Source organism: Oncorhynchus mykiss, chromosome 3 (assembly GCF_013265735.2).
Source record: "Oncorhynchus mykiss isolate Arlee chromosome 3, USDA_OmykA_1.1, whole genome shotgun sequence".
NCBI lineage: Eukaryota > Metazoa > Chordata > Actinopteri > Salmoniformes > Salmonidae > Oncorhynchus > Oncorhynchus mykiss.
This window is the reverse complement of record NC_048567.1, coordinates 51,514,388-51,528,355: the sequence shown is the minus strand read 5'-3', so window position 1 is coordinate 51,528,355 and position 13,968 is coordinate 51,514,388. Positions and strand designations below refer to the sequence as shown.

The 13,968-nt window shown below is 43.6% G+C and overlaps 1 protein-coding gene across 2 annotated transcripts in view; it reads right to left on the bottom strand.

The window, feature by feature from the left end:
- Nucleotides 1–13,968, bottom strand: part of LOC110520168 (1-acyl-sn-glycerol-3-phosphate acyltransferase gamma) — a 28,114-nt gene that overhangs the window by 4,279 nt on the left and 9,867 nt on the right. Inside the window, exons 1-7 of one of the 2 annotated variants that reach the window (XM_021597295.2) lie at nucleotides 12,959–13,101; nucleotides 5,567–5,626; nucleotides 5,047–5,272; nucleotides 4,689–4,858; nucleotides 4,248–4,409; nucleotides 825–978; nucleotides 617–719 (exon numbers count right to left, since the gene is read on the bottom strand). In XM_021597295.2, the coding sequence (XP_021452970.2) occupies nucleotides 617–719; nucleotides 825–978; nucleotides 4,248–4,409; nucleotides 4,689–4,858; nucleotides 5,047–5,224 (767 nt within the window). In that variant the 5' untranslated portion in view covers nucleotides 5,225–5,272; nucleotides 5,567–5,626; nucleotides 12,959–13,101. Of the gene's footprint in view, nucleotides 1–616; nucleotides 720–824; nucleotides 979–4,247; nucleotides 4,410–4,688; nucleotides 4,859–5,046; nucleotides 5,273–5,566; nucleotides 5,627–12,958; nucleotides 13,102–13,968 lie in introns of those variants that run through there. The other variant, XM_036974558.1, reaches the window with a different exon arrangement.

The window sequence follows — 13,968 nt, the reverse complement described above, 5'->3', positions numbered from 1 at the left end:
TTTGCCACAAGCACCTGTTTTTGCCACACCATGCTACTCTCCCCGTTTAGACTCACAGGGGGCTCATTCACGCAGTGGAGCTGTTTTGATATGCCCCTCCGTGTAATCTAATTTAAAGGAAAGGCTTTGAAGGTCTCTCAATGTTCTCATTCAAATGGTCATTATGATTTGAAAAGAAACAGCCCATGTCGTCATAGACAAATGGCTCCCTGTAATCTTATAGTTTTACTCACCTCTCCCTAAGAGTTCGTTTTTTTTTTTTTTTTCCCCCTGAAGGCTGGTACTGTAACTCGTGATTGACTTATGGTCTCAAGGACATATAAGGCCGCCGAATCCTGTTTTTCACCGCAGGGCAAGCCGTGATCTCTGTTGATGCCTTTCTCCCTTTACCTCCCTTTACCTCTGCGGGTTGGGTAGGACAGGACTACCCCAGCAACACAAAGGAGTGTTAGGTAAGATTCTGGTTCAGTTCTGAGAAGTCCACTGTCCCGCTCACTATTTAAAAAAATAGCGATGTGCTTGGAAGAAAGCCAAGAGGCTAACAGAACGTCATGGCTTTTCGCTCGAAACGGCTCAAGTAATAACCACAGAGTCACACATATTGATTAGTACCCACCTGATTCTCATATCGGCCATGTATCTCTTGCCGTTGATTATGCCCAGCAGAGTGGGGACTTGGTGGTCTTTGAAATTCAGTGTGACATCATACACGGCAGATACTAAAAACAATGAAAGACAGAAGAGAAAACCTATAATAAATACGAGACCTTATTTTGAACTGCGTGGGTATGTGTGCGTGCGCGACACGTGCATGCATGCCCCACCTGTGCCCTTGAGGCATTTCAGTGTTGTGGTGAAGCCTTTGGTCCTGGGCAGCAGGTGGTATTTGAGCTTGGGCAGGCCTTTACTCTCTGCCACTTCCATACTGATCTGGTGTTTCTTCTCTGTGAAGCGAGTGCCTTCGGAGTACAGCAGGAACTTCGGAGACAGGAAAAGGAGCGTCAACAAAACATGTACTCACAAGGGATTCAGAGACGCGCGCAAAACGTTGAGCTTAGACAAACACACGCAAAGATAAAAAAACTGCAAGTTTAGAAATACACAAGATACACTACTGGTTCAGACAGGCACACATCAGCTGAGGTGACCTCCTTTCCCCCTATCCTCTTAAGACTCCCCAGCAGGGCCAGCTTGTGTTACAGATCAAGTGCATCTCCAGGAAACGTTACTCAAAATAAAGTTCTTATCATACCTCAAGGACTTCCATTTAGAGTGGGTGCAGCGTCAACAAAATATACATCCTCAGACAGACAGAAGACTGTTTAAAAGAAAACACTGCACATCTTGTTGTCCTCCTGTCCCCGAGGCGAGTTGGTCAGTCATGCGATTCCTAGGTGTTGCTTAAATCAGATCAGACGACCTGATTAGCCAAATCTCTGTCGTTCCCGGTAACCGTAACGAGAGGTGGAAGTGGAAACTTGCAGCCTGAGCAACAACATGTGTCTAAAGATTGTTAGGGAGGGCTATTAGGAGCCAGACCAGAATCACACTGACCTAGATACCCCTGTGGCATTTCAGCTTGATGAATAACACTAACAAGACCTACTCCAGACAAGACCAAACTCCTGGACCTAGTCCAATAAGTTACGGCAGACTGAAGCTGGGAGCTCAAGGATCAGTCCTGTGTGTAGATTCACTGTACGAGCTGTCTGGGCCTAATGTGCGCTGCCAACAGAATGTCAAGAAATGTAGTCATGTGGCCCAGGATAGAAAAATGTAGGCCTTAGCCCTTTACACTCGTACCCGTATTCGGGTAGAAATGTGCAGATTTGGGCACTGATAAGAACTCAAATTGGAACGCAGTGGCTGTACAGTTCAGGCTCTCCACTTTACAGCGCTGTATGGTTATTGACTGACAAGAAGTTCTGAACTTGAGCAACACACGTGACAAGAAGTTGCCCCCATCCCTCCCGCTAAATTGGGCAACTTTCTTTGTCGTCTGACTGAGGGAAATGCTGTAAATTAAGAGGACTCAATGTATTTTGAAAGATGAGATGTTGGGGATTATAATAAAATACCGCTTTGATGTCAGAGGCAAGTAAAAACAGTCCAAATGTGCACTTCACATTTCCATGTCATACACAGTGTCAACGTTTATGGTCACCATGTTTGATTCAGAGTACCAAGATCACACGGCGTCATACCCTGGGTTGTCCTGAACAATAAACGGGCCCGTTTGTCTATTGTGAAGAAAATGTGCCGCGGAACACGCACCTGAAAGCACTCATGACTAGGGCTGTGGCGGTCACGACATTTTGCCGGTTATTGTCAAGCAAATGACTGCCGTTCTCACCGTAATTGACCGTTAATTAACATAAACATGTTTAGCATCTCCAGTTCATTCAGCAGAGAATATATGCTTATAAGTCACGTGCCATTATTTTATATGATTTCATAGTAAGAAGAATATAATTGAACTTAGCTGAATAAAATAATAATAATACACACACACACACAATACGTTTGGATTTAGAATGGCCCGTTGTCAAATGGGCAGGAACAGGGGCAGGGAGGGAAAAAAGAAACATCATACGTGTGCACTCGAATAGCGAATGGAGGCCGCTTTCCACAGTTCGGTTTTCATAATTATGCAGGGCAGGCTATTCCAGTTTTATAGTGGAGCATGTGCTTAATACTAGCAGCTGAGAAATAAAGTCGCAGCTGGGATCATCCTCTTTTTAGTGGCAACCATCAAAACTCTCATAAGGGACTACATATAGAAGTGTCTGGGCTGATCAGAACCCTTATTTCACTCCATGCATCAACCATGGAGAAGCATGCAGCCTTAACTTTGGATGGAATCTGTTCGGTAACATCAAAAAATTCAAATGATTCTCAACAAAACATATTTCATTAAAACTGTTGACAGCCCCTGTCTCTGCGCGGGGGTGGGGGCTTGGGCTCAGACTGTATTAAGGCCTATCCATATTTTGAAAGCACTGTCCATTTCCTTGTGTTTGGCTTTGAAACAACATCCACAACCACCATGTTTTCCACTCAGTCGTGAACTTTTCAAAAGCATGATACTGATAAGTGTTTGATGTGATTTTCTATTGCATTTGCATTGCTGTCAGAGTGGTTAGAGGGACAATAGAGCCCTGAGAACCAGACCATTAGCGACCTGATGGTCGTTAGCGAGTTGGGTACTAGTACCAACACACGGACAGAGTGCACTAAATGAGATTACCGTGATTCAACGGTCACATGGAATTTGACTGCGGTCATGACTCAGGATGACTGGTGTGGCGGTAATATGGTCACTGCAACCACCCTACTCATGACTCATGATGACTGGTGTGGCGGTAATATGGTCACTGCAACCACCCTACTCATGACTCATGATGACCGGTGTGGCGGTAATATGGTCACTGCAACCACCCTACTCATGACTCATGATGACTGGTGTGGCGGTAATATGGTCACTGCAACCACCCTACTCATGACTCATGATGACTGGTGTGGCGGCAATATGGTCACTGCAACAACCCTACTCATGACTCATTTCTATGCGCACCAAAATGGTGATCCTTTTGTTGGCAAGAGAACAAGCTTTCAAAGTATGCCCACCTGACCCAGATAGCGATTTAAAAATGGGCTGCTTTTGGATTGCGTAAAGAACAGTAATTGTGTGACGGCGGGGATGCAGGGTTGTGTTCCAAACAAAACAACTACTAGTGTGCTTGCTCTATTTCCTCACTGGCACAGCTAGGAGAGCACAACAACAAAAAAGCACCCTATAGTTTAAGACCCTTCTGTGAGCATGGCAATTACTTAGAAACCGCACACTTTGGAGAGGTGTGTTGCCACTTGGAGACACCAGTTAGTCCTCTCACTCAAACTCTTGTTGCACCAACCCCACATTCTCGTATGCTATTTTCTTATGCTACTGAATGTTTCCAAAGAATCGTCAGATTCTGTTATCAACAAATGCGGTTGAAAAGTACAGTATATGTCAAATGCACATAAAATCAAGCATACTGTTCAGATTCAGTCTCGTGTCAGGTGAAATGTTGTCCCCTCAACTTCAGGTGTAATAATTTCCCCATAATCTCCAAACTGTTTCAATTGCTACTATTCTTATGTATATGCTTTTCATATGTCTTCTGTAAGAAACATTTTAATTTAGCCCTCTCCATATAGGCCAATTCCCATGAGTGTAAAGGGTTAACCAAAGGAGACACACTCACCCACATAAACTCAGGGTAGTCTTTGAGTCTGTCCAGACCTCTGAACACAGTGTCTCTGTCCTCCTCCCACTTCCTCTTACAGAACACAATTTCCAGGAAGTACCAGGTCCATCCAATCAGAGGCACTTTCAGCAGCTCATGCTTGGCCAGCACCTTGGAACTCTGGGCAGGAAAAGAAAGCGTGGGAACGGTAAGAGTCCTGAAGTGTGTCTCTAGGATCAATCTCATCTACTTCTCTTTATCGCTACGGAATCTGAAAACGCACAACAGTTGAGAGCAATATGGGAAGGCGTCATTTGGTTTCACATGTCTGATTCTTTCAGATCGGGGCTGATAATAGAAAGGCGGCAAAGTAGGGAGGCCGATGAGTTTGGACTATTGAGATGACCCCCATTTAGTGACTGATGACTAGTAGATAGTCGAGACAGAAGATACACTGACCCCTAGGACTCCGTATCGCTCACACATCGTCCAGCCGCAGAGGAAGTCAATCTCGTAGTTGTGGTTGAGGATGATGATGACGTGCTCCGTGCCAAACTTCTCCACCGTGGCCTGGTCTGTATAAAGGGTGCATTCGGTGCCCGACCACCACTCTAGCAGCATCACCAGCTCTGCAACAAGTCCAAATATAGAAATGAAAACCGACTCAACTACCGTCCACGGAGTAAAAATGATCAATATCGAAGCGCCAGAGTCATTATTTCACAAGATCCCCTTTTGGAGGTGTGACACAAGGGTCTTATAATACACACAGGATCTCTCTCACACACACACACAAATTCTAGCGTGGGGGACTCACGGCTCCAGAGGGAGTAAGAGAGCCTGGTGTTGATCCTGCGGTAGAGCTGCTTGTTGAAGGGCCACAGGACACAGGTGAGGAGCTGGATGAAGTTGATGATGAGGCCGCTCACCACGAACACAAAGCCCAGGAGGAGCTGCAGAACAAACTGGGTCTTCAGATAGGCTAACAGATCCATGGCTGCTGCTACTGAGGAGCCTCCTCTCCTCTGCACACTACTAAGGACCTGTGGGAAAAGGGAGAGAGAAGAGAGAGTGCGAGGGTGCAGGAGGAAGAGGGGGAAGCGAGGCAGGAAGGTGAAAGTAGGTAAGATAACAAGAGGGGTGGTGAAGAGAGGAAGAGAAGAGGGAGATTTAAAAGGACAGAGCAGTAAAAAGGGGAGAGGAGAAAGAGTAAAAGGAGAAACAATGAACATGTTGTTACATTAGATGCGTTTGCTCAGAGAGAAGATCAAATAAATACATTTGAAACGACGTGTGCGGTTGAGCGAGCCGAGAAGACATCAATGTTTCATTCTCACCACGGTGGACTCCCTCTCTATAAGCCCCTCCTGCACGGCCCTTCACTCAGTATGACGGACCTGGGAAAGAGACAGAAAAGCCTACTGTAAACCATAGTGTACGGTTGGGCAAAAGTGTACAGTCAAGAAGAAGTGGTAGTATAGAAGCTGGTCTACCTCATTAACAACCAGAACCTACTAAACTCTAAGCTAGCAGACAGAGGGGGGGAACCTCTAGCCTTTGTCTAGATTCTGTATTGCTGTGTGTGCGAGTGCCTGTCACAGAAAATAATGAATAAAGTCACAGACCGAATGAGCGTGACAGACAAGGAGGCTTACATGTGTTGTTACAGAAGGTGTGTCAGAGCACAGGGACTATAAGTGGGTCTCTGTGAAGCATTTTCACTCACACGGACCAGTGAGTCACAACACAGCCCCCCAGTCCACTGTGACCTTCAACCCCATGCAGGAGCATTTTTAAATGTATTTATTTCATTTCACCTTTATTTAACCAGGTCGGCTAGCTGAGAACAAGTTCTCATTTACAACTGCGACCTGGCCAAGATAAAGCAAAGCAGTTCGACACATACAACACAGAGTTACACATGGAATAAACAAACATACAATCAATAATACAGTATAAAAAGTCTATATACAGCATGTGCAAATGAGGTAAGACAATAAATAGGCCACGGTGGCGAAGTAATTACAATATAGTAATTAAACACTGGAATGGTAGAATGTGCAGGTAGAGATACTGGGGTGCAAAAGAGCAAAAAAATATAATAATATGAGGATGTTGGGTGGGCTATTTACAGATGGGCTGTGTACAGGTGCAGTGATCGGTAAGCTGCTCTGACAGCTGACGCTTAAAGTTAGTGAGGGAGATAAGTCTCCAGCTTCAGTGGTTTTTGCAATTCGTTCCAGTCATTGGCAGCAGAGAACTGGAAGGAAAGGTGGCTAAAGGAGGAGTTGGCTTTGGGGGTGAACAGTGAAATATACCTGCTGGAGCACGTGCAACGGGTGGGTGTTGCTATGGTGTTCAGTGAGCTGAGATAAGGCGGGGCTTTACCTAGCAAAGACTTATAGATGACCTGGAGCCAGTTATAGATGACCTGTCATTTGTAAATGACATCGCCAAAGTTATTAATAATAATTAAGATGCACGCATGACTAAATTGATTTTGGATAAAAGCGTCTGCTAAATGGCATCTCTCAAAAAGGAGGCAATGGGTTGCAAAGTGTGTATTTGTGAGAGGAATAAGATGCATGAATAAGATGCGTTTTGTTCGCTCTCAGAACAGGCCAACCATGTCTCCATTGTTCGGGACAAATGACCAGCGTTCCAGAGAGGGAGGAAGACAGACAGAGAGATTGTGTGCAAGTGCAATGATGTGTGCAATGTGTACGTGTGTAGAATCGTTTGGCAGAAAGGCAGCAGTGCAGACTACATTTCAAACACTACCTTCCTAAGTGCAAAACATTCTTAGTATCTCGTCTTGCACAGTGCTGAGAAGTCAAGTCTGTGTGCTGTATTGAACATCACTGAATGGGTGTTAAGCCAGCTCCATTTTGATGTTTGTCCACTACACAGCAGGTGATGGGGATATTTTAATCCAGACTGTAGCCTATAAACAAGATCAATCACCCATGGAAGCTCAAGGCTTATTCTATTCTCTGATTTAAAAGGACCGGAGGAGATTTTGTTGCCCTCACAACTGGCTTAGCTTAAATCATGGTGATAGGCATACAGTAAAATGTACAGTAAAATGGCAGTGTCATATTAGTAGTATGTGTGCTCTTTCCAGAAGTGGCTGCTCTTTGTTTAAACCATGGATGGGCAACTTGGTGGCCTTTTGTCGGCCCACGGACCAATTTCACACAAAAAAAAGAGATACTTTTGAGAGTTAGAATAATATAACACACAACCAAATTTAGAAATTGCACCTTGTGTATCAGTCACTCAGACCATGTCAGTAAAAAAAAAAATGTTTTAATGGTAAATTAGTCTAGCGACCAGCTGTCTAAACTGTCTAATAAGCATGGTCGAATTACCGACTGGGGTGGGGCCCATTGATCATCAGTTATCATATAAAAAACTGCAAACATTTTCCTCCGTCCTATGGCTAAATGTGTAAACTTGCAGAGGGAATTAGCTGTAAAAACTGCTAATTTCTCACCACCCCATGGCAATTTGTTTTTGAATTGCATGAAATTAGCAAAGAAAATTAAAAATTCTCTGCACCATGGCAAAAAGTGTAGAATTTCAGCAAACTTATTTTAAAAACGGCTAAATTTTCCAAATGCCTCATGGCAAAATGTGCAGAAAATTAACTGAGGGGGCAATAGAAATAGTGATTGTTTTTGCTTATAAATTACACACCCTGCCTTGCTGTAAACGTTTCTAAGAGAAGGAGCCTGTGTGGTTTTGAATTGCTTTCATGGAGGACTGGCTGAAATGTTAAGGATCATCAAAATATTATTTTCACCATGAGCAAAAGCTATTGGCTTTCTACCCAGTTGCAAAGGGTTCATTTAATAAACACAACAGGCCATAGATCATTTTCCAGGAACAGCGGCAGCAGGAACAGCGGCATCTAGTGAGCAAAACCTGGGACTTTCAAACTAATTTCTGTGCGAAAATGCAAGTGACTTCAATGTCTAATTTCTCCATTGGTGTCTTTTGACCATTTATTTGGATTCCTCACGTCTTAGCCTTTGTGACTGTGTTGTAATATTCCAGACCGGTCTCAGGACCACATTTTCAGTGTCTCGTGTCAGATACATTTGTAGTCTGTCTTGTCTCGGACATTGAGGACTTCATTTCTTCCAGAAACCAGCCGAGACCAGCGGATTAAAAAAAACTCAGCCTCCATTCAGTAAAACGCACAAAACCACTTCGACAAGGCCAAATATACACACATTATTACAAGATGGCATTGACAGATATGGCAGCTCTGCTTCTAGCTTCACAAGCATTTCGTACACCTGCAAAAACATCTGCATGTGACCAATAAAATGTGATATCTATTATAGACATGTTTGCGCAGTGGCGAACCTATTGGACATTGGACACAGGCTCAGTGTGGAGCATTGCATTTACTCACTTCTTAATCCCCACTGATGTGTATCAAAGTAGCCTACATAATCACAAAGCACGTCAAATATATTCACATGCATGCCCCACACAGCCTAGTTTCAGCGGAATACCATCTGCAGGCAGCAAGAGCGCACAGCACTCAGCTGGTTTAAGGCATGGAGCAGCTCACAGATTAATGTCATTGGCAGCCGGAAGGAAAGACATTTCAATGCAACAATGGATATTCTAACCAGGTTTTGAAAAAGTTTACTCCGAAAGTCTTAGTTAGTAGGCTATTTATGAAGCTGAAAATAATATAATTAGAATGATCATTATTATTTTATAAATCCTTAGTCCTTCTCTCAAGGCGTAGAAGGTCCTCATTGTTGCCCACTGTATTTGGGTTAGTAATAATTTGTAGTGTGGCTCCATACAGCCTACATTTGACCTTCAGAATCCATTTGTTGTTCTGAAACATGAACACAGAAATACTGCACATTTTCAACTCTTATTATGGTGGCTATTTGACAAAATTACAATCATGGTCTTTAACTGGGCTCTCACTGTTCTGGTCTCGGTCTTGACTGTCTCGGACCCCTTGTCCTCCTCCCGATCTTGACTGTTTGGCCCTCCCTCTGACCTTGGTCTAGACTTGGATTCGATTTGCTCCGGTCTCGAGTCGGTCTTACTTTAGGTGGTTTCGAACTAGAGGTCGACCGATTAATCGGAATGGACGATTAATTAGGGCCGATTTCAAGTTTTCATAACAATCGGAAATCGGTATTTTTGGACGCCGATTTTGCAGATAAAAAAAAAAGGTAAACTTTTTTTTACACCTTCATTTAACTAGGCAAGTCAGTAAAGAACACATTCTTATTTTCAATGACGGCCTAGGAACGGTGGGTTAACTGCCTTGTTCAGGGACAGAATGACAGATTTTTACTTTGTCAGCTCGGGGATTCAATCTTGCAACCTTACGGTTAACAACGCTCTAACCACCTTCCTCACGAGGAGCCTGCCCGTTACGCGAATGCAGTAAGAAGCCAAGGTAAGTTGCTAGCTAGCATTAAACTTACCTTATGAAAAACAATCAATAATAATAGCTAGTTATAACTACACATGGTTGATGATATTACTAGTTTATCTAGCATGTCCTGCGTTGCATTTAATCGATGTGGTGCGCATTCACGAAAAAGGACTGTCGTTGCTCCACCGTGTACCTAACCATAAACATCAATGCCCTTCTTAAACTTCTTTAACTATGACATAACATTGAAGGTTGTGCAATGTAACAGGAATATTTAGACTTATGGATGCCACCCGTTAGATAAAATACGTAACGGAACGGTATTTCACTGAAAGAATAAACTTTTTTTTTTCTCGAGATGATAGGTCATTAATATCGTCCAATCCGGAAACTAAGAGCGATGGTAGGCACCAGCAGGCTTGTAAGCATTCATTCAAACAGCACTTTTGTGCGTTTGCCAGCAGCTCTTCGCTGTGCTTCAAGCATTGAGCTGTTTATGAATTCAAGCCTATCAACTCCCAAGATTAGGCTGGTGCAGCTGATGTGAAATGGATAGCTAGTTAGCAGGGTGCGCGCTAATAGCGTTTCAAACGTCACTCGCTCTGAGACTTGGAGTAGTTGTTCCCCTTGCTCTGCATGGGTAACGCTGCTTCGAGGGTGGCTGTTGTCGATGTGTTCCTGGTTCGAGCCCAGGTAGGAGCGAGGAGAGGGATGGAAGCTATACTATTACACTGGCAATACTAAAGTGCCTATAAGAACATCCAATAGTCAAAGGTATATGAAATACAAATGGTATAGAAAGAAATAGTCCTATAATAACTACAACCTAAAACTTCTTACCTGGGAATATTGAAAACTCATGTTAAAAGGAACCACCAGCTTTCATATGTTCTGAGCAAGGAACTTAAACGTTAGCTTTCTTTCATGGCACATATTGCACTTTTACTTTCTTCTCCAACACTTTGTTTTTGCATTATTTAAACCAAATTGAACATGTTTCATTATTTATTTGAGGCAAAATTGATTTTATTCATGTATTATATTATGTTAAAATAAGTGTTAATTCAGTATTGTTGTAATTGTCATTATTACAAAGAAAGAAGAAAAAAACAGCAGATTAATCGGTGTCGGCTTTTTTTGGTCCTCCAATAATCGGTATCGGTGTTGAAAAATCATAATCGGTCGACTTCTATTTCGAACACAACACTACTTTGTTAAGAAGTTGTTTGGTCCAAATCAGATGTCGGGTATTATATATTTAATGAATATTATATGAATTGAATGGCCAATTTGGGTGCAATCAGTTAAACTTAAAAAAAATTTTTAAGTCAAAATATAAGCTAGCCCATTGGTTACGCCTACCCCTTATCCAGTTCTCTCAGACCTACAAGAAGTGTCTAGACCAGAGGGGTCAAAACGTTTGGATTGTATGTGTGTGGGGCTGGCCTAGTCCTAGTATATTTCGTATTGGCAAAATGCATTCCAACGTGTTGCACAACCTGTGAGACAAACCCAGGGACGAGAAAGCAGTATGTTGGGAGTAGAGACATGTCTGGTACCACGTTGCCAAACAAGTCATTTCCTAATAAAATTGCAAAACTGCACTGGAAGGTTGCCCTATAATTCTCCCACCCATTGCTCAAGTAGTGCCTTGAGAGCATCTGAGAACACAGAGGAGAGGGCTACCAATTGGGGTTATACACCATTGGGGGAATATTCCCACGTCATAATCAGTTAAAATTGAAAGGCATTATGCATTGTAGATTAGTCAGAGTAATCCCCTACATTTAGACCATTAACCTGACTATCAGAATGACAGATTGCAGTGTACCTTTGTAGTCAAAGCTTCAAACAGGAACCCAAAAAAACGCTTCCAACTGAGACCAAAAGAAAAGGCTCTGGGTTTTGAGGTAAAGTAAAGAGCACGTACACACTTTCTCTCCCACATGCACAGCCTGTTCAGGTGTGACCACGGGATCAATTTATTTTCCAGCTCACTGCAATAAATATTGGAAGAAAATGCTTTCGGTGTGCATCTGTGCACTTACAGTAGCAGAAGCGGGGGCAGAAATATTTTTTAATTTTTTATGAACAATTCGATCAACTGGGAGTCCTAAAATAATTCTCCGCTTTAACATCCTCAAAGAAACATATGTTCAGAGTAGCCATGGTAACAGACCCAGATGTAACACACTAGGTAATGGGTATTATAGGTGCTCCTTCCGCATCCAGTTCCTCTCTTACTTTTCTAGCCATTTTAAAAAGCGACAATCCTTAGTTGAAACAATAACAAAACATGCCCCGGTTTCAGTAAAAAGCGGAGGGATGGGGCTGGAGAAATGTAACCACCCAAATTCATAGAAAGATCTCTGGGTGCAAGGACTGACCATCCATGTTTTGAGGCTATATAGTGCTTACAATTTACAGTGGTTACAAACATTGAAGTAAAACAATCATATTTTTGGTTCTGATAGTGTACGACGGTTGAACTAAGCTCATGAGGCATTTAGAAGATAAATTATTTTCAGAAGTCAAAAATGTTGTTTGCTTTGTTGCTATGGTCATCGACGGTCAGCTGTTGCCCTCATTGTGTGAAGGTAGTAGCTGCTTTGACAAGAGGGGTAAACCAGGCGAACCCCGCTCTGCCCAGCGTTTTACTCTCTCCCGCTCCATCCCTTTCAACCAGGATCACCTCCAAGACCAAGGTTGGTGAGCATTACCTCAGACTAGCCCTCAAATGATCATATAGTAGTTGCTTCTCCATGGGAAGCAAGACCTGAGGGACCCAACTCAAGTAAACAGGCAGCGTAAGCAGAGCTCCAGCCTAGCCCCAGGAGCCTGAGAAAGAAAGCAAGGCCCACCTGTGGCCTCACACATTCCTGGGAGAGGATTACAGAGTACAGACACTGGGTTAAAGCTGCTTAGGAAAGGAACAGCTGCCTCTCCTCAATCACCTGGTTGCAGGTTCACTGGGGGATATGGTTATGTATGGCCATAGCAGCCATCTATTCTACAAACACCAGGAAAGGTCAAATTAGGATTTGAGAAAACCATTAGCCCACATCCGGCCAAAAAGGGACAAGATTCTCAAAGTCCATTTGATACAACTGCCTGGGTCATAACAAACATGTAGAACATACCAACGAGGGGATTAAAGATGGGATATGAGCTGACTACTCTTGAAGCTCCCCAAGCAAAATGCCAGGCACCCATTGAAGTCACAGAACTGGTCCAGATATCTACCGGAGGCCATCTGAACGGCCCTGGTTAGTGGCTGGTCCACCCCCCTCCTTTCAGTATGACTTACCAGTAGACGTAGTAGCCCATAGCCAGGACCACCAACGCCCCACAGATCCCGGTGAAGATCATCACCGCACTCTGATTCAGCATATTGACCTTTTGTGTATCCCACCAAAATAAAATTAAAAAGTTGAATAAAACCGATCGGGAAGACAGCGGATTGTCACTCACGGCCTATTCTGCTGCACAGCCATGGTAATCCCTCAGAAGGAACTAAGGAGAATATGATGAAAGTTGTAACTCAACCAGATCGCACTGGATGAGGTGTAGGTAGGAGGGGGGAGATCCCACGGAAAACTGCCCACCCAGCGCAAGAGACGACACTGCCCTCTACAATGGGCCAAAATAACTGAATTCCAACAAAGATGACCCAGAGGAACAGTGCACCTCCAGCTACCAGTCCACTTCAATTCAGACTCACTGGATGAAGCTAATGAGAGCTAGGTAGGCAAGAATGGCCAGTGTCTCCCTTCTAGAGGACAGGCATACATGTAAGCAGTATCTTACATGCCTTACTCATCTCTAATCCTCGGTGGATCAGATTAGCACTGATTAGGGAGCTACAGGCACCCTGGATAAGTCACTTCAAATTTCCATCAAACTGGAGGGGGCTGCGTTCTCTTGGAAAGGGGTGGAGTTAGCATGGCAGAACCTGCCATGGTAACGGTTTGACTACAAGTTGTTGGTTCTGGCTTTACTCTGCCGTTGGCTACCAACCAGTGCCACTCAAGAAAGGGCTGGAGAAATGACCTCAGAGCTAGGTTAACAGCTAGCTCCTTAACTCATTTACAGCAAGTGTCTTCTTGGTTTCTTGTTGCGGTTTGCTTTGTTTTGTTCTTTGAAGACATGGTGGGCTAAATAAACACTTGTCCAGATGGCAGCTATTTCAGCCACAACATTAAAATGTAAAGGCGGCTCATTCTCCTCACAAATAGCCCGACCAAGAAGAGAGGGCAAAGCTGGCCGCCGAGGAAGCTATCATGAGCCCTTGAGTTGGACATACAGTACACCAGCAGT